Source organism: Stegastes partitus, unplaced genomic scaffold (genome assembly GCF_000690725.1).
Source record: "Stegastes partitus isolate 25-593 unplaced genomic scaffold, Stegastes_partitus-1.0.2 Scaffold360, whole genome shotgun sequence".
Lineage (NCBI taxonomy): Eukaryota > Metazoa > Chordata > Actinopteri > Pomacentridae > Stegastes > Stegastes partitus.
In genome coordinates this window covers 100,921-119,640 of record NW_007578091.1, presented here as the reverse complement: position 1 = coordinate 119,640, position 18,720 = coordinate 100,921, and the positions used below count along the sequence as shown (strand labels likewise).

The 18,720-nt window shown below is 41.3% G+C and overlaps 2 protein-coding genes across 4 annotated transcripts; one reads left to right on the top strand and one right to left on the bottom strand.

Annotated features, from left to right (window-relative positions):
* Nucleotides 1-1,999: 1,999 nt before the first annotated feature.
* rpap3 (RNA polymerase II associated protein 3) lies at nucleotides 2,000-11,396 on the bottom strand. Of its 3 annotated transcripts, none has more exons than XM_008284466.1 (17): nucleotides 11,314-11,396; nucleotides 10,286-10,448; nucleotides 9,759-9,920; nucleotides 9,561-9,668; nucleotides 9,339-9,466; nucleotides 9,141-9,262; nucleotides 8,077-8,150; nucleotides 7,862-7,996; nucleotides 7,608-7,735; nucleotides 6,699-6,820; nucleotides 6,542-6,612; nucleotides 6,342-6,428; nucleotides 5,284-5,462; nucleotides 5,012-5,183; nucleotides 3,679-3,776; nucleotides 2,429-2,529; nucleotides 2,000-2,337 (listed from the first exon to the last, which is right to left on the bottom strand). In XM_008284466.1, the coding sequence occupies exons 2-17, from the start codon at nucleotides 10,436-10,438 to the stop codon at nucleotides 2,252-2,254; spliced, it is 1,926 nt and encodes a 641-aa protein (XP_008282688.1). In that variant the 5' UTR covers nucleotides 10,439-10,448; nucleotides 11,314-11,396; the 3' UTR covers nucleotides 2,000-2,251. The 3 variants fall into 3 exon arrangements, with proteins under 3 accessions (XP_008282688.1, XP_008282687.1, XP_008282686.1); XM_008284465.1 differs by lacking the exon at nucleotides 11,314-11,396 and adding an exon at nucleotides 10,644-10,768; XM_008284464.1 differs by lacking the exon at nucleotides 11,314-11,396 and having other exon boundaries at nucleotides 10,286-10,768.
* Nucleotides 11,336-16,048, top strand: atp23 (ATP23 metallopeptidase and ATP synthase assembly factor homolog). Its single transcript, XM_008284467.1, has 6 exons — nucleotides 11,336-11,558; nucleotides 11,650-11,695; nucleotides 13,144-13,225; nucleotides 13,310-13,447; nucleotides 15,251-15,334; nucleotides 15,426-16,048. Exons 1-6 carry the CDS (start codon nucleotides 11,414-11,416, stop codon nucleotides 15,627-15,629), a joined length of 699 nt encoding a protein of 232 aa, XP_008282689.1. The 5' UTR covers nucleotides 11,336-11,413; the 3' UTR covers nucleotides 15,630-16,048.
* Nucleotides 16,049-18,720: the final 2,672 nt, after the last annotated feature.

Genomic DNA, 18,720 nt, shown 5'->3' with positions numbered 1-18,720 from the left:
TCAGCTTTTAGTTTGACACGAAAGAGTTTTTTTTGTAAATCTTTGTCAAAAAAAACAAACTGACATTGATTTGGGAAAACTTTAAGGGGCATAGGGTAAGAAATTTACCCCGGTTTAGCACAAACTGGTCCATTTTCAACTGGTTCAACCTCTATTCTGTCGTCTTGCAGATGGACCGAAGGACGTGGTCATCTCAGGGCCCGACTCTCTCGAAATCGGGGTCACGGCGAGCTTCAGGTGCTCGGCCGAGTGCACCCCGGCCTGCACCTTCACGTGGACTCTGTACGGCAGCGACGTAAAAGGCGGCGTCATCGACATCACCGTGAACCGCCACATCTCCAGCGAGTCCATCAGCTGCCGGGCCGAGAACACCGTCACCGAGAGGACGGCGTCGGTCAACGAGACGCTCGGCGTGTCAGGTGGGCCGCTGTCGGAGGTCTGAACGTGTTTGGACGTAGTTTAAAGCTGCTATCTGTTCTTATTCGTGTGCTTTTTGTTCACTGCAGAGCCTCAGTGGTGCGGCTGTTGACTCGCCGGACGATCAAGTGGTTCCTGGTGACCTGCCCAGCTAACAGCTGAGCACACACACCTATACGTCGGTAATCTTTGTCATTAATGACACTTATTGGAAGCGTATGGCGGTGTTTGCTCAGGCATTGTGCTCTCTGACCAGGGTGTTTCCCTGCCTTGGACACAATGCATGCTGGGACGGCTTCCAACCTCTTTGTGACCCTCAACGAGATTAGACCCGTGCTGGGAAAAAAATAAAACGTTTGGATTGAATTACATAAAGCTTGTTTAGTTTCTATCACCAATAACTCCCATTTGTCTTGGGCGGTTGTCTTTAATAAACAATGAGCTGATTTGCTTTCGCTGATTAACTGCTGTTAATTTATCCACCTGCGATGACGTAGCGTTAAACTCAAAACGAGCCGACATGACAAAATACAGCTTTATTTGTAGCTCAGGTCACTGCGAACTGACCATCACGTGCATCTGCAGGATCTCTTCTCTTTCCCGCTTTAGCGAACGGAGCGTCAGGAAATATTTGGCAGGTTTAGGAAAAAGAAAAGACATGCCGAGCGGTGAGTCCGGGGTTTTCTGCATGTAATCCCGCTGCTGTTTCACATTTTTCTTTTCCTCTCTCCACTGTAACTGTCCAACAAAGACAAAGAATAGGGTGCGTATACCTGTTTATGCTTTAACACTGCATGGAAGGCTGGAAATTCAGACTCGCTGTTCTAGCATCCAAGTCGGACGTCTTTGATTTTATGAAGCACTCATATTCAGTGTGGAGTATTTTCCCCTCTCTGTGTGATTTATTCCTCATTTCCAGCGTTGCCCGTTCATGAATTTTTAACCACCTACAGATGCCTTAACCTCTGCCGGTCCGGGTGTTTTATGCTCCTGTGACGTTTTTATTCTCTGTGGGCTCATTTTTCACTGCAACATAAAGTCCTGCACCTCCGTGGAAACAGCACAACCATGACTGGAAGTTGAGGGAACTCAGGGATGTCCTCTGTGCAGCATGACATGGTTACATCGCCATAAATGATCAAATAATTTTGTACATGTCTCCCATCTGCACAGCCTGCAGCGAAACCTAAAAGAATTTTTGTCACGTGAACGTTGGTCGTAGCTGAGTCACAAATAGCGTCACGGTTGCATCAGTGATTGCAGAATTTTTTGTTTTTTACAGAATCTAGTGTGAGTAAACTGTTTATTTTTTGTAGAATAAAGAGATTTTGTGAAATAGGATTTTAAGCTTAGATTTGTTTTAGTTTCCTGATGACATGTCTCGTCCCAGATGAGCAGTTCAAAGACCATCACAAGATTAAATAACTGATAGTTTTTGAGTTTTGACAGTTTCTAGCTCTGATAAATGGTGGAAGTTTTTTAAAGCCTTTCAAACTTGCCGGCGTGAGTTGGGGTTCAAATGGTTAACGTGCGCAATAAAGATGCCCTAAAATATCTGATTTAACTTTTGTACAGGAACAGGTTTCTTCACAGATTCTTTTTTTAATAAAATGCATCAAAGTCTAGACAACAGAGTGTGAATTTCCAGCCTCCAACTCTGAACAAACGCGGCGTAAAGAGGACAGACGTCCGTCTTTCCGATGGCTCAGCAGTCCAAATTCACTGGAAGTGAACGGAGTGAAAGTTTATTCAGTATTAGAATCTAATTAAATTGCTTAATTGGCTTTGAAATCCTAAGTCTGTCGAGGCTGCGGCTTTGCCTGAAATCCAAGCGTCACACGCCGTACTTCTTCTGCAAAGCGGCGACAGACGACGCGTCCAGCTCGGCTCGGCGAAGAAACTCAAACAGTTCTTGAAGAACTGCGGAGAAAAGAAAAAAAGTGAAGCGGAGGAATTATCAACATGCTGGAATGTGGGGATGACAAGCGGCAGAGCGTGGAGAGGAATTCACCTTTCTTCTCCGAGGACGACATGAACATGACGGCCATGTCGAAGCGCCGCACGCTCGCTAGACTGCTGAGGGTCTCCATGGCGACGGCCGGAGCTTCATTCCTGCGAAAACGCTGACACGTTATTATATAACAACAGCACATGGGTTCTACACGCTTAGAAACCTGTTTCTACTCGATCTCTCTATGTAAGAAGTCTGTTCAGTACTTCCTGTGTCTTGTCTTATAATAATAATAATAATAAAACAATAATAACTTTATTCATAGAGCACCTTTTAACCCTCACATACTGCTCATATTTTATGCGTTCACAGTTTGGTTCCTGTCATGAATTCCCTCATAGTCAGTGTCTATACCAAATGTTAACCTACAGATCTATTTAGAATGTCTACAAAGCCGATGTAACATTAACAAAAAGTACACATAAACATGGCCTGTACAGCTTCACAGTTTCAAGATTCCCTAAAACCACCATTTTCCCTGATTTGACCCACACTGGTGGATCTAAAACCCGTCTCAGTGGATATCTGGGTCAAATTTGACCCCAAATACGAATATTTGTAGCGCCTGTACAAAAGTTTAAAATTGTAATTTCATGTCATTTTTGTGTATTTTGCCTCACTTTAGGAAAAAGTCATCAAATTTCAGGCTAAAAGGAATGACGTTTAGGGTATTTCTACTGCTGTGAAGTGTCAAAACGGATCAAATTTGACCTGAAGCAGCATGTAAGGGTTAAAAATGTACCTTGAGAGATGAGACAAAGCTCAAGAAGACAATATTACAACAGAAAGTCAGTAAAAACAGAAAGAAAACAACAACAAAAAGACAATTAAAATACAGTTAAACACAATAAGATTCAAAATGCAAAACTACTAAATTTTAATCTAATTAAATTTAGACAACAGATAAACAATGATTTAAAAAAAAAATTAAAGCACCAAAACTGCCTGAGCAAATTAAAGGAAAAAGAAAAAATACAAATATGTGGGATAAGAGCAAAATAATAAACACAATAAAAGGAAAAAAAAAGGGAATATGTGGGATAAGAGCAAAATAATAAACACAATAAAAGGAAAAAAAAAGGGAGTAAAACTATAAACATAAGGGTTCAAAAAAAAAAGTAAAAGACTATAAAAGAGGAAATGTGGCTGTGTTGAATCACAACAACAAGAATCTAATATGGATGATATTATTCAGTGAAACAGTTCAGATGCAGATGTTTTCTTTCTATCCGCTGCATTTAAAGACTTACTCGATGTAGAACTCGTGCAGCGTCCTCAGGATCTTGTTGAGGATGTCGGGTTCGAGGGAGTTCTGAAAAATCTTTGCGTACGCTTCGGGCTCGATTTGCTGCAAACAAAAGCAAGAAGAAGGACGAGAAGTTCAGCCGAAACAAAACACTGATGGGTTTTATTTACTAGTTCCTCTTTATTTTGATCTCAAAGCAAACACGACGACTAAAAGGTGTTTTCAGACGGCGTAAAGGTCTCGTCTAAAACTATTAGAATATTGTGAACAAGTTGAGACTCATGAGCTATAAGCTACAATCATCAAAATTAAACCAAAGGCTCAAAATATTTCACTTTATGTGCAATAAATACAGGATATGTGAAAGTTTCCTGTTTTACTGAATTAAAATGTGAAAAAAAAATAACTTTTTCATGAGATTCTAGTTTGTTGAGCTGCACTCGTGGCTCCTGTTTTCATCCTGTTGATTAAGTTTGACCAGATTTTCCACAATACAGAAACAAACAGTAACAGAACTATAAGTAATCGCTGCAGCAACAAGGTCCCTCAGTGGTTAAAAAGCTGTTTATCCTCCAAAGACCAACACTGGCTCCTACTGATAATAAACTGAGCACTGATTGGCTCCTGCAGTGCAACTGGACAGAACCAGAGTGCAGAAACTGGAAAATATAACAGATTATATTCATTTAACGTTGATAATTGTAGAAAATAGGCATGAACTGTATGCAGCTATATGTTTGTAGGTTGATGGTTCATTTAGTTTCTCATTTTCTGATCCAAAAGTTTGAAATTTAACGGTCCAGTTTTCAGGTGATTTGAAATGTTTCTCAAACCGTCTCACTGAGAACGGCCGGTACCGCTCACCTTCAGGTATCTGTAGATGACTCTGGGCTGGTTCCTAGGCTAAGGCCGGTACCGCTCACCCTCAGGTATCTGTAGATGACCCGGGGCTGGTTTCTAGGCTAAGGCCGGTACCGCTCACCTTCAGGTATCTGTAGATGACCCGGGGCTGGGTTCCTAGGCTAAGGCTGGTACCGCTCACCTTCAGGTATCTGTAGATGACCCGGGGCTGGTTTCTAGGCTAAGGCCGGTACCGCTCACCCTCAGGTATCTGTAGATGACTCTGGGCTGGGTTCTAGGCTAAGGCCGGTACCGCTCACCCTCAGGTACCTGTAGATGACTTCGGGCTGGGTTCTAGGCTAAGGCCAGTACCGCTCACCCTCAGGTATCTGTAGATGACTCGGGGCTGGGTTCTAGACTAAGGCTGGTACCGCTCACCTTCAGGTATCTGTAGATGACTCGGGGCTGGTTTCTAGACTAAGGCTGGTAACGCTCACCTTCAGGTATCTGTAGATGACTCGGGGCTGGTTTCCGATCTTGCGGAGGTCGGCCTCCAGCTGGAAGCTGTTGCTGGGTGGAGGAGGAAGGTCTGTTTCTGCGGTTGGTGGTTCAGGAGGATGAACGGTTTCCTCCTTTGCTGCTTCTTTGGTCTGTTTACTGGCAGGAAACCTGGTGAACAGAAGCAGGACACATGTTTACTTGGTGGTAATAAAACACTTGATGCTTCATAGACAAGCTGATGAACAAATAATGAATCTGCTCCACTCACTGATCACATGTGAGCGATGGAGCGTCTGAAATCTCCTCGATTTTGATCATCTTGGCGCTGGGAGACGTGGACAGCGGCGACGATCCGTCCTCGGCCTCCTTCATCGCCTCCTGGACGACCGGTTCAGGAACCGAGACTTTTCCGCTGACTTCCTCGATGTTTATCCTCCTCAGAGGTTTCTGAGGAACGAAGAAGAAGAGAAAGTCTGTGTTTGTCGAGTTTTATTTGAAATAAAAAGCAGCTGGTTGCTGATGCTGATAATCCAGTGAAGGGAAATGAGAATGACAAATGTTGAGTCTGTTCTGCCACCTGCTGGACAAAGAGTGTTAAAGCATGTAAAGACAGGAACTTCATTTATGTTAATTTATCTGCTAAATACAATTTAAAGTAAGGATAAAAATCACTGTCACGTTACCAACCACAAAAATAAACAGATCATTTTCCACAATAATTATTTTTTCAATGATTTACTTAAACTTTAAGTCCTAAAAATGTAAAATATAAAGACTTGTGACACTTTCCTAGAGGACAAAGTTATGAAAGATGTCCTATTTCTTTAACAATAGCCAAAATTACACCATTTATCAAAGCTACAAACTGTAAAAACAGAAAGAATCATCAGGTTTATGGAAAAACGAATCTTAAAAATTGCAATATGTCATCAAAATTACTTTCATTTTTTTTTAAAGTTTAAAAAAACAAAATTTGGCACTTCGATCTGCAGTAAACATACACATTTAAAACAGCAAACGCTTGAATGTTTACTCAATGAGACACTACAATGAATCATAAATGTTTGTTAACTTTCTGTCTGTATAAATGATGTAACATTGAAACTTAAGATTTTTTCCCAAAACTTCCAACTTCACAGCAAACTTGTAAATTAAAGGATCCCATCATTTGCATTCACACAATATGAGAGCTTTCAGTATCACACATGCGCTAATCTCTGCCTTTATTACCCTCGGTGTAGCAGAATGCAGCCACACTAATCTGAAGAGTTTCTAAGTGGCTTCTGCACTGCAGGGAGAGACTAATGAGAGACGATTACAACTCACAGTTGAGCGCAGATGTTCTGGTTTGTCTATGGGCTGCACTGTTCTCCTCTGTGAGCTCTCCTCTGTTTGAAGAAGGCCGCCGGAGTCCTACGACAAGAAAGGAAGAGAAAGAAAGTCTCTAAAGGTCTAGCTCGCCATGTAGCATTGTTTCTTCTGCTGTGATCATGTTACTAAACTAGTAATTCGGCACTGAAACTCACAATCTGCAGTTTCTGGAGTTCGTTCAGGGCCTGTTTGTTCCCTGGTTCCAGCTTCAACACCTGCTGAAAGTCTGTGACACACACAGCAGAGGTTAATATGAGAAGAATCCAGCTGAATCCACTGCTGCGCTGAGGACAGTGCTGTTGTGTGGCGCACCTTGTTTGGCCTCCTCCAGTTTTCTCAACGCCACTCTGGCGGTGCCTCGGCGAGCGAAAGCCTTGGAGTAAGTGCTGTCCAGGGAAATGGCTTTAGTGCAGTCCTCCTCTGCCTCCTTATACCTGCAGGAGGAACAAAAAAAATCATGAAGAGATGGTCTGTTATGACTGGGCTGCCAACAAACTATATCACTCCAAGCGGTTTTTGGACAATTTTCTGTTTCTGACACATTTGTACTCACTGTAGGCTAATTGTTTGGAAATTTTAAACCATGCTGCGTCTATTCTATTGCTCAAGTATGTTTTATTTTGCTTTTAATTGCTCTAATTTGCTTCCATACAGAGTCAGCACTGCCTGCAGTTCAGCTGAGAAAGTCCTTGAACTTTTGCCACATGGCTGTTGGTTGCAGTTGAGTCACTAATTGGGTTTTGATTGTGCCTAGAAGCGACGAATTGTTTTATTTTCTACAGAATCTAGTTTGTGGCTGTTCATATTTGGCAAGTTTTTTAATGAGATTCTCGGAATAAAGTGATTTTGATTAAATTTTAAGCTACAATTCGGTTACATTTCCCGATGTTTCCCAACGATTCTCTCTGTTTTTGCAGTTTCTGGCTCTAATAAGTGGTGTCATTTTGCTGTTTTTTTAAATGCAACATGCTTTTTGTACCCACACACAGCTAAAAAAAAACAAAAAAAACATCAACTTTGGTTCTATCGATCACCTCTACTGGAAAACAACCTCCAGCTTCTCTTGGCCTCTTGGATGAGAGGTGAAATGTCAAGCAAGTTCAGCTGCTATGATTAATCTACGAGAATAACCGTGACCTGGATGACTGAGAATCTTCACAGACAACCTCCAGTGTTGTTCTAATTCCTTTAATATTCTCCCAAGAAAAACTAAGTCCTTACTTCTCCAGTTTGAGGAAGGCCATGGCTCTGTTGGCGGGCAGGAGGACGTTCATGCTGTCGGCCTCCATCCCTCTGGTGTAGCACTCCACGGCTGCTTCATACTTTCCTTCTTTGAAATAAGCGTTTCCCTAAAAGACACATACAAGAACCATCGTCACCTGGGAGTGATAGTTTGAGTAACAGCCGGTTGTAAAGCAAAGTGGAAAGCGGTGCTAAAACTCATCAGGTAGTTGATAAACTGCAGCAAAACCTACTCTGTCTTTCTGGAGAACTGCCTCCTGTCGTCTCTGCTGCTCCTCCACCAGTCTCTGCTGATCAGGATCCACTGTGGGAGCTTCCTCCTGCAGCGATGCGTCACTCTGGACGGTAGCAGCCTGATGTCCGTGGGCCTGAACCAGTCAGAACACAAGAGGAACATTAGAGACTGAAGGCCCAAGATATGCACCACAATAAATAACTGTGCACTGACCTCCTCTCTGATTCTTTTAACTTCATTCTGGGCTTCCACATTCCCCGGATCAAGCTTAAGGACCATCTCGTAATCTGTTCAGAAGCAGATTTATGCTGTTATCTTGGTGCACTCAAGTTCAAATACATCGTCTTCCTCTTTGAACTGCTCAATCACTGTATTGTTCGTTATTTTCACACTCAGCTGAGAATGCAAAGTGGAAAATAAATGGTGTCATCTATAAATCTTTTGCACCCATCACTGTGCCTCGCTGTCAGGACGATGCGTTCACTGTAGTGGTCCAGACCAGGTTCACATCAAATATGCTGGACTCCATTTGGCTCACCTTCATGCTCTTCAGCAAAGTTTCATGTTGCAATTTTGTTCAGGTTTTTTCCATTTATCTGGCAGTTCTTCTCTGTGTGCAGCCATGATGCAGAGAAAGTTCTCATTTCATAATCATGTTCATGCAATTAGGCTCATTGGAAACCATCCAGCCATCCATTATCTATACACCGCTTAATCCTCACTAGGGTCATGGGGGGCTGGAGTCTATCCCAGCTCAGGGTGAAGGCAGGAGACACCCTGGACAGGTCACCAGTCTATCACAGGACTACACTTAGAGACAGACAACCAAGCACACTCACATTCACACCTACGGACAATTTAGAATCACCAATTAACCTCAACATGTTTTTGGACTGTGTGGGAGGAAGTCGGAGAACCCGGAGAGAACCCATGCTGCACGGGGAGAACATGCACAAAGATCCCGGGTGTCCTCACTGGGACGCGAACCAGCGACCTTCTTGCTGCGAGGCAACGGTGCTAACCACCGAGCATCCTTGCAGCCTGACTATGAAAATGAAAAATGTATTTAAATTTTCATGGAAATCAAATAACATATTGTTTTTTACTTTTTAATACCCGTGTCTGAAAAAAAAATCAAATGACAACAAGAGTGACTCAAATAAAGAGTTTTTTGTGTTAAAGTGTTGGATTTATAAATTTTTTTTTTCATTTTTTAAATTTTGGATTCTCACTTGGACAATAAAAAGAATAACGAAGACACAGTTTCTGTTTGTTACCTTCTAATGCAGATTCATATTTCTTCAGTGCAAACCGAGCTGCTCCTCTCCGCGCATACGCTTTGACGTATTTGCCGTCAAGAGCGATCGCCAGGTTGCAGTCGGACTCTGCCACAGCGTACCTGCAGAGGAAAACCCCATGTTCATATACAGATCTGGAAAACATCCTTTACAGCTCACTGCAGCAGCGATACTTACTTTTTTAGCCTGAAGAAGGAGGTCGCTCTGTTGGTGGGAAGCACCGGGTTGTACGGATCAGCCCCCATCCCTCTGGTGTAACATTCAACGGCCTCGTCGTACTTCCCGTCTTTGAAAAACTTGTTACCCTGAAAACCAAAAGTGTAATCCACTTGAGCAGGATGTTATTCTCAATGTCTCTCTTCAGTTTTTTTTTTGCAATACTTCTCATACAATATTTACCTTTTCCTTCTCAGCCAGCGCTTTCTCCTGATCAACAGCAGCTTCCTCTGAGTCCGACTCGTTTGACTCGTGACATTCCTCGTTATCCATTTCTTCCAGAGCCTTGTCCTGCCACCAGGAAGAAAATAAAACACTGTAGGGAACTACCGTTTAATTTAAAGTACATTTTCTAAGCTCGCAAAGAACAGCTTCAGTTACCACATCAAACTTGTCCCAGGATCGATAGTCGTATGCTTTTATTTTGGATCCTTGTTTGGTCTCTTCTGCCTTTGCGTCACCGTTGCTGTTAGGCTCCGTTTTCTTCTTCTTTTCCCGTTTCTTGGTTTTGTAGTCCTTGTTGCGCACAGGTGGGAGTTTTTTCTAAATCCAGAAACAACAAGATCATGAATCCTGATAGATATTCACCCAGAGCATGAACCTGAAAGGTGGACTACTCAGTGAGATTAATAGCTTAGCAAGGTATGTTGAGCCTAAAGCCAGAGTTCTACTAGCTTATCTTAATTACTATTCTCCAACAGCATTCCTCTCTTTCTTTATTTGCCATAACAGTGCTTTTCAACATAACATTTCTAAATATACTCCATACCTCTCCGTGATCACAAACACTCACAAGACCTGAATTAACAAAGGAAGTTAATAACCAACCAACGTCAGACTAACTGAAATAAGCCTGGTTTGTTTGGTAAAGTCTCCTGAGACTGACGTGTGTCTCCAGCAGCACACACCTGGACCTCCTGGACTCCTCCGGTCCTCAGCTCCTCGTCCCTCCTCTTCATGTCCGTCTCCCAGCTCTCCAGATCCTTCATGAAGCTTTGCAGATCGTGCGCATTCTGCTGCATCTGAAGCTGCAACTCAACGGCTTTGTTCCCTCCGGACATGTCGCCCTCCCTGTGAAACACACATTTGTTTTTGGGAACAAACTCTGAACACTTCTCGTCTTTCAGTCCGAGCAGCAGCCGTTAGGAAAAACACGAGAATCACGCTGCGGCTAGCAGCTAGCTAGCTAGCTAGCAAAAACGCCACATATTCAGAAAAAACAGCGACTTAAAACGACTCTGCGGTGACTTAAACCCTGTAGGATACCTTCCGTTTCTCTCCCGGGTCCACAGTTAAAATGCAGCTGCAGTTAGTTTGCCTAAAGAGTACAAAGTGTCGTTTTTCACAGCTTTCTGTTTATGTTGGGAGCCATGACAGCGGAGTCCCAGCAGCCTTTGCGGCACCGGAAGTAACCAAAGATCGTCTAGGTTTTGGAAAAAGATAATCCAGCAAACATTTATTCATTTGTTAGCATCTATGTTTGTTGGGTTGTAATGCAAGAAAAAGCAGTTTAAAATAATAATAATAATAACTACACGTAAAATGAAACATTTCACTGCCTTTTTGTTATCATTTTGATAATTATGGCTATTTGTTTTGTTGAAAATAAAAAGTCCAGTATCTCAAAATATTACAATATTCCCTTCGATCGATCAAAACAAGGACTAACAGTACAGAAATGTAATACATATTTTCTTTATATTAATATTCGTTTTAGTTATGGTTAATAAATTCTGTTCAGAGTTATCACCTTAAAAAACAGGGAAAGAACACATTCTGAATAGACGATCTTTATTCATAAAACTGCGTCTAAAAGCTAATATTTTATAGTATTTTTAAAGATAATTATTTTGATGTGACAAATTATTACATTTTATGACTTTTAGTATACGAGTATAAGTTTGCTACGTCGTAAATAAAAATTAATATCCGTTACCTTTGACCCACAGCGACCACGTGATCCACCAAACAGCGATGACCTCTCCTGCTAGCTAGCGGCGGCTAATCAGGCTAGCGTGTCCAAAGTGTCTCCCACCATGGACCAGACTAAGCAAGAGGAGGACTACGGATACGACCTGTTCCCGGAGAGAAAGCCGAGGACCAAGAAACTGACCCTCGCCCAGAGCCTGTTCACGTTCAACCACAAGTGTCAGGTCATGTTGAATTTCGCAATGGAAACCAGTAAGTAGCTGCTGCTAGCTGCGTTAGCCGTTTAAAGGTAAAGCTAGCTGTCAGTGAATGCTAACTGTTGTTCCACCTGTGCACCCCTCAGGTCCTTATGCCAAACTCCTCCTCAGTGCCATGAAGAATTCAGGATGGTACGTGTCATTTAGTGACTCATCTTCATCATATTTGACTTTCTAGTGTCAGTTTCACTTTCCTGCAAATCCTGGGTTTGTTCCTTGTTTACACATAGCACACAGCTATTGCTATTTAACCCCCTGTTTTTTTGCTCCTGCCACATTTTTGCTCACTGTGGGATCATTTTAAACTTCTATAGAAACGGCACATCCACGGCAAAAGAGTAGAGAGAACTCAAAAATGTCCTTAGTGCAGTATGGCACAGTTATAATGCCATAAATCATTAAAAAAAAGCAAAACAAAACTTAAATTTCTCTGATTATTATTATTTTTTGAATAAATAAAACCTGGAATCAACACATGCAACATTTTTCCAAATACCCACAGATGTTACCAAGATGGGAAAAATTAATAGTGGCTCTATGTAATATAGATAATTTACTAATTACATTTTTACAACCTCCACAAACCTTTTTGCATCACTCTGCACATCACCTCTAGCAAAATATTTCACCATCTTCAAACAAGTTGTTTCTTTGCTCACTGTTTTTGAGCCATGCCGCTTTTATTTTATTGCTCAGGTATGTTTTATTATGCTTTACTGTCTCGAATTAGTTTTTATATTTGCCTCCTCTCTGCTCTGTGTAAACACAGCCTGCAGTTCAGCTGAAAAGACCCTGAATTTTTGTCACACCACTGTTGGTTGCAGCTGATTCACTCATGGCTTATTAGTTGTGCAGAGAAACCCAGAATTTTTTGTTTTTTACTCAATCTGTAGGATACAAACTGTTTATTTTCGAAAAGCACATGTCGATGAAATGACGCTGATGAAATGACGCTGATGAAATGACGCTGATGAAATGTCGCGATTTCAGGTTTAGATTTGGTTAATTTTCCAGACAGAACTGCGCATCGCATGTGATTAGTTCGAGGACTGCCAGAAAGCTGAAAGCCAGATAGATCTTTCTGTTTTTAGTTTCTTGCCCGGATGAATCGTGTAATTGTGGCAACTTATTTTAAAGGGGTTACAAGAGATCAAAACCCCAGAAAATCAGAAATTAAGTCATCAAAAGAACTGTTAAAAACTTCACCTCAGGATTGCAAATTGGTCTTTTTGGTTTCTTTTGAAAGCATCTACTACATACATGCAACAAAACTCAAATTGAACTCATTTGTAGCATTCAGATGAGCAAATTGCAAACACTTCAGGACAAATGTTATCCAGTGGATCCGAAGCAGGGTTTAAACTCTGGTGTGGGTGATTTTACAGATTCATTAATTCATGTTGTCCACCTTGTGTGTGAAGCTACTGATGGTGTTTTATGTGGTAACGCACCATGACGTGATTTAAATCTGTGGACACTGACCTGAAGCTTGACTTTAGAAAAATAATCATACTGTGAAAATCACTATTAGATGTTTTCCCTCAAATGTGTGTCTGCATCACTTTGCTTTTCTCTCGCAGCCAAGCGTTTAAAGACCGACACTTCTCCTGTGAAGACTGCGACGGGACGGTCAGCGGCGGCTTCGATGCAGCTTCTTCTCAGGTAGCAAAGATACCTGCAGCAACCAAAAAAACACCCTCATGGTTGTGCTGGAATATTCAAAGCGCTCCACTTGTCTGTTTCCAGATCGTTCTGTGTCAGAACAACGTCCACCAACAGGCTCACATGAACCGAGTGGTCACGCACGAGCTCATCCACGCCTTCGACCACTGCAGGGCCAAAGTGGACTGGTTCAACAACTACAGGCATCTGGCTTGTTCTGAGGTGAGTCGCCGCATGACGTCTATTTATTGTAAGCAGTCGTGTTAAATGTGTTCCCTTTGTCGTAAAACATTTGCAAAGTAAATTACGTTATCGTGTGTCATTTAAATCCACGTTTATTTACGAGCAGTCTCCTCTTTCACTACAAAACGGGGACCCGCTAATAGTAATAAACAGCTGCACAAACTTGTGTTTAAAAACTCCACGGTGACTTTTTAATATGGCAGAAAGAAGAATTTTAACCTGGTTTCAACTTTAACGAAGCACGGACAGTTGTGACTTTCACAGTTTTCCCCCTAATAATAATAATAATAATAATAATAATAATAATAATGATAGGGGTGTTGAATAATGAGGGTGTTGACTGGTTCTTCCTGGAAATTCAAATCTTCTAACAAGTCACAAATGTCACTTCCCCCTAAAAAATAAAAGATAGCTCCCTGAAACAGCTCAGCTCACTAGTTTTTATCAAATGCTACTTAAACAAGAGCAAACAAACTTTGATTTAGAACTCATTTAGTCGGCCTGAGGTTTTTTTTTTTAAGGGATGATATTGTTGGACATTAAGGACATTGTTGAACTGCCACCAACATTTGAATAATGAAGTGAAGATGGCGCTGGTGAGGTCGGCTGCTGTCGTACCTGCTCCTTGACACTTATTTCATTTTATTTTATTTTTATTTATGTTTTTCTTGGTGCAAAATACATTTCACTGCACATTGTACCGTGTATGAATGTGTATGTGAAAAATAAAGCTTATAAGCTTATCTTATGTTATCTTATGTTATCTTAACTTAACTTATCTTATCTTATCTAAACTGCTCCCCAATAATTTAGTTGTTGCCATTTCTTATTATTAAAAAAAACAAACATAAACTTATTTCACTTCTTGACATTTGTATCTCTGTTAATGATCTTAGTATGTAGTCATAAAACAGATCTTAGTATCTAATTAGTAGAATTTACTATTTATTTAAGCGTACACCAGCACAGACCTTAGTTATGTGGTTATGTTGCACTGTCACATGTTTCTCTCTTTTCTCACTGTACCTGTGTTTGCATTCCTACATTTAAATCGGCTGTAGAAGTCGTCTCCCTTTCACCAATTATTTTCCCGATATTCTGCAAACTAAGCCGTGCACTTAAAGTAGCACAAACTGTATGAAATGCGTTACCATGGGAACCTACATGCATTAAGCTGGTGATGCACTAAAAGCATAAGTATGTTTTTTATTAGTTAGTGCTGATTTGCTGCCAAATCCATTTTACACTGCTGGCACTGCAGCTATTCAAACCCAAGTTAGAAAATTGAGCAGTCTGTCGGTATTTAATACAGAGAATATTAAGCGGTAACATTAACTTCACTTTGTTTTGGCCAAAAACGAAAGTGATTTCCATGAAACTTTTATTATGGGGCAGTGTCAGACCTCAGTGCACTTCTATTAGTTTAAAGTTTAACAGCTCTAATGTGCAGCTGTCATGTTAAAAAAAAAAAAAGCAGGTTTGGGTTTTGTTTAGCCAGCTAACTCAAACGAAAGCCTGGATATGTTGAACATGCATCATAGTGCACCTCACCTCTCTAAGGGAAGTAGGAGTTTTGTTTGTTTGTTTTGCCTTTTCCAGATTCCTGCCTTCTGCTTTAATGTTAGATCAGAGGTGATTTGAGGCATTTTATTGAGACCTTGAGTTGCATTTTCTCCTTTATGTTTTGTTGGAGCTGAAAAGCTACACTAATCATGCACAGACATATGTGACCCCTCTGAGGTTTTGTTTGCTGATTAATCAAAGACTTTCTTATTGTTTCAGATTCGTGCTGCTAACCTCAGCGGAGACTGCTCCTTTACCAACGAACTCACCAGGTTCAACTTTGGCTTGAAGGAGCATCACCAGGTAGTCGCTCTGGGTTAAATACAGTACGTTACCTGCACCTTCCAGCTTGTGGCTCTAATCTAAAACAAACCCCTCTGTTCTCTCTGGACAGGAGTGCGTCCGAGGCCGAGCCCTGCGCTCCATCCTGGCCGTGAGGAAAATCAGCCGCGAGGAGGCGGAGAAGATTGTGGACGAGGTGTTCGACTCGTGCTTCAACGACCACGCGCCTTTCGGGCGAATCCCGCACAGCAGGAAGGAGGCCAAGTTCGCCAACAGAGATTACGCGAACAGAGATCGATATTATGCAAACCTTTAGCGTCGTCACGTCCTCGTTAAAACTCCCGAAGGTGCTCTGCGTTAAACGGCCTCAACGGAATGACTGCGCGTTGAATGATCGCGCCCCTTCACAAGGGGTTCGTCCTTGAAGCGATGGAAGGAAGGAAGGAAGGAAGGAAGGAGCGGTACATTTCATCTTCAACCTTCGTGGACATTTATTCTGTGCGACAGGATTGTAAGAGCCGATGATCATTTGCTCTCACCTCAGTGATTTTCGTCGTTTGTTTTTAGGTGATTTAATGGGTGCTTCTGAAGGAAAACATTTCCTTTCTGTCCATCAGTGCTTGCTGTGAACGCGAGGTCTTCCCTCCACTCTGACCTCCGTTAAACTCCTGTACATAGAGCTGGTTGTGCTGACAGAATCAAACTGCATTTGATAAATAAAAGTTTGATTCCACCATAAAAGTTGGAAGTCTTTTTCCTCACTCGTCTCAAAGTTGTGTTTTAAGGACAAGAGTTGCGTCCCGACCTTGCTCCGAAATGTTTGAATTTATGACTTGCCAAAGAAGGATGAGTGATTCTAACACGCTGCGTCTTAATCCTGAGAGAGGATCCTTCAAATTAACATGTGAGACGAGTAAAGCGGGAAAAGTTCTTCGGCGACAACACGGTCAACTTTGTTCACATCTGTGCAGCCACTGTAAAATGTCATTGCTGACATCTTTATTGGACATTAGCATTTAAAGAATCTCGTATCCCTCCGCAGAGATTAATGAGGGAAAAAGTTATAAGGGAATTAGCCTCATAATCCTCCTCTTCCTCCTCCTCCTCCTCCTCCAGTCCTGTCTATCTCAAAGACAACAGCCTCTGCATCGTAATCACAAAGTCACTCTGGTGTTGGAGTGTAATATACCAAACTCAATATTCTCCACTACAGACGCGCAGGATGAGCGCGGGCCCGGAACAACAAGGCGAGTGGGTGGGACGGGACGAGCGAACGGGAGATTAGGTTAATTTTAGAAGCTTAGCAGGGAAAATGATGAAAACGGCCTTCAAGGCGGCGGGATTAATGCGAGGCAAACACAAGAAGACAAAAGACGAGGAATGATATTTGGATTTGTGCAATGTCATACAGCCAGGCGGGCTGAATGAAGGAATCATACGGAACAATAGAATTACTGGTGCAATTGTGAACATATCAAATGCGAGCTGCCAAATGCTTCTGATACAATTAGACATGCAAAACAAAGCCGGGAATCCGTACGCGGAATTACTTCACGCCCAGGACTGAGATTTAACGAGGTCGAGAGTCCAAACAAGCCCACCTCCGTATAGATGTACTCGTTCTTAAATGACAGGAGTCCGCTGACGATGGCGGCTAAATGACCAGGTTGCTAAAAACTGGAGGAAGGGCCCAGTGTGATATCGCTTAAATATCAAATTATTCAAAACTGAATCACCTCTCAGTAATCGTATTATTTCCAAGTTAGCCAGCAAAGTGTTTCGTCCGATGATCAATCCAAACGAGATGCACTGGAGAGACTATATTGAAAACAGATGCCCCAAAGTGGCAACAAAACAGCTGTGATTCCCAAGTAGCATAACTGCAAGAACGTGCTTATAATAAAATGAGATACGAACAGCAGAACGTTCTCAGTTTTGGACCTGTGGCTATTTATGTCTGCACCATGTCTCCACATGGAAAAGAATTGATCAAGAATGTGATTGTGAGGCTTCATAAAGATGGAAAAGGACACAGGAGGATAAACTAAAATCTAGTGAAAGCACAGTTGCAATCAGGAGGTGCATGGTCCCACTAATCAGGGCTGCAGTGGTCGTCCTCCTGAAACGACGACACGCCCAACGAATACATCCCTAAAAAACAGACAAGCAGATGCTAAATAAAGTTTTCATGGCAGCAAAGAACACTACATATCATCAACATTTATGGACGACATCCAAGAAAATCACCTTTGCTTGCTGGTAAACAAACAAACTGCAGGATGAAACTTTGCTAAACTATTTTAAAAAGAGCCTGATGAATGTTGGGAGCATAATTTATTCTTTGGTCAGATGAGACCAAAATAAAAGTGTTTGGCTCAGATGGAGTCGAGCGTATTTGGTGTGAATCTTGCCAGACATGGAGCTCGGCGAGTCAGAATGACCTGTCATCATCGCAATATTTTTTATTAAATGTTTTTGTTGTTATCATAAAATTGCCACCTAGACAAAAACTGCACAACATGATCAAGGATTTTAGTCAGTTCTTCTCTGATTTTGAATTTTTAATGTAAATATACGAGTTTTGCTCATTTAATTAACCTTAAAACGTCTATTTTTAATTATTTTTTTTAGTTTTAGACGACTTTAGAATTCAAAAAGTTTCTATAACTTGAGCCGTATTGACTTAAAATGAAGAGTTGAATAAATTAACACCTCAGAGTGCTCGTAAAATTACATTTCTTTAAAAAAATGGCATTATTCAGACTTTCCAAGATGCACTGGTAAAGAATTAAAACTCCTAAGAAACAAAAATCTGCTGTCTTTCATAAAAGTTTAATTAAGTCGTTTATTTTCGCAATCATCAGAACAATTCTCACAATAATTACAAACATTGTAAATTCTCAGTGTTAAATGAAGAACTTTAAACTTTGAAAGTATAAAAGGAAAACTCTGACGATGTTGATTCAACTTCATATTTTAACTTTATTGAACTCGTTTTCTCAAGTTCTGTTAATTTGACTTGACTAGTTTCACACTTTCTCCACTCGTGCAATGATTTTAAACTAATTAATCCACCCAAGTGCAGTTAATTCGCATTTTTAAGAATTTACAGCAGCTAAACTGACTTAAAAATGATTTTAAAACAATTTACAGCGTGCAAACAGCCTCTGTTCCCTCTCTGTATGAAAGATACAAATATTTCAGTGTATCTTGAGCCAAATAAATATAATTATAGCATCAATATAAATTATTATAACCACATTTCTCTGCAAATTGCATCTCTCTTTTGTGTCCCAAACCCTTCCTCCTGCCTGCAGTACCCCCTCCGTCCATTAGATGGCAGTTTTGGCCCGTTAATTCCTCCCGTCGAGGCCACGCGAGTCCAACCCCAAACTTCAAAAAGAAAC

Bases quoted from the DNA above. Each gene is read 5' to 3' on its own strand.
- rpap3 (XM_008284466.1), bottom strand. From the start codon at position 10,438: ATGTCCGGAGGGAACAAAGCCGTTGAGTTGCAGCTTCAGATGCAGCAG. The intron at 9,263-9,338 runs GTAAGTATCGCT...TTTCCTCTGCAG, and splicing joins TCCTTCTTCAGGCTAAAAAA to GTACGCTGTGGCAGAGTCCG. The intron at 8,151-9,140 runs GTAACAAACAGA...GCTTCTGAACAG, and splicing joins ATATGAATCTGCATTAGAAG to ATTACGAGATGGTCCTTAAG.
- atp23 (XM_008284467.1), top strand. From the start codon at position 11,414: ATGGACCAGACTAAGCAAGAGGAGGACTACGGATACGACCTGTTCCCG. The intron at 11,559-11,649 runs GTAAGTAGCTGC...TGCACCCCTCAG, and splicing joins GAATTTCGCAATGGAAACCA to GTCCTTATGCCAAACTCCTC. The intron at 13,448-15,250 runs GTGAGTCGCCGC...TTATTGTTTCAG, and splicing joins GGCATCTGGCTTGTTCTGAG to ATTCGTGCTGCTAACCTCAG.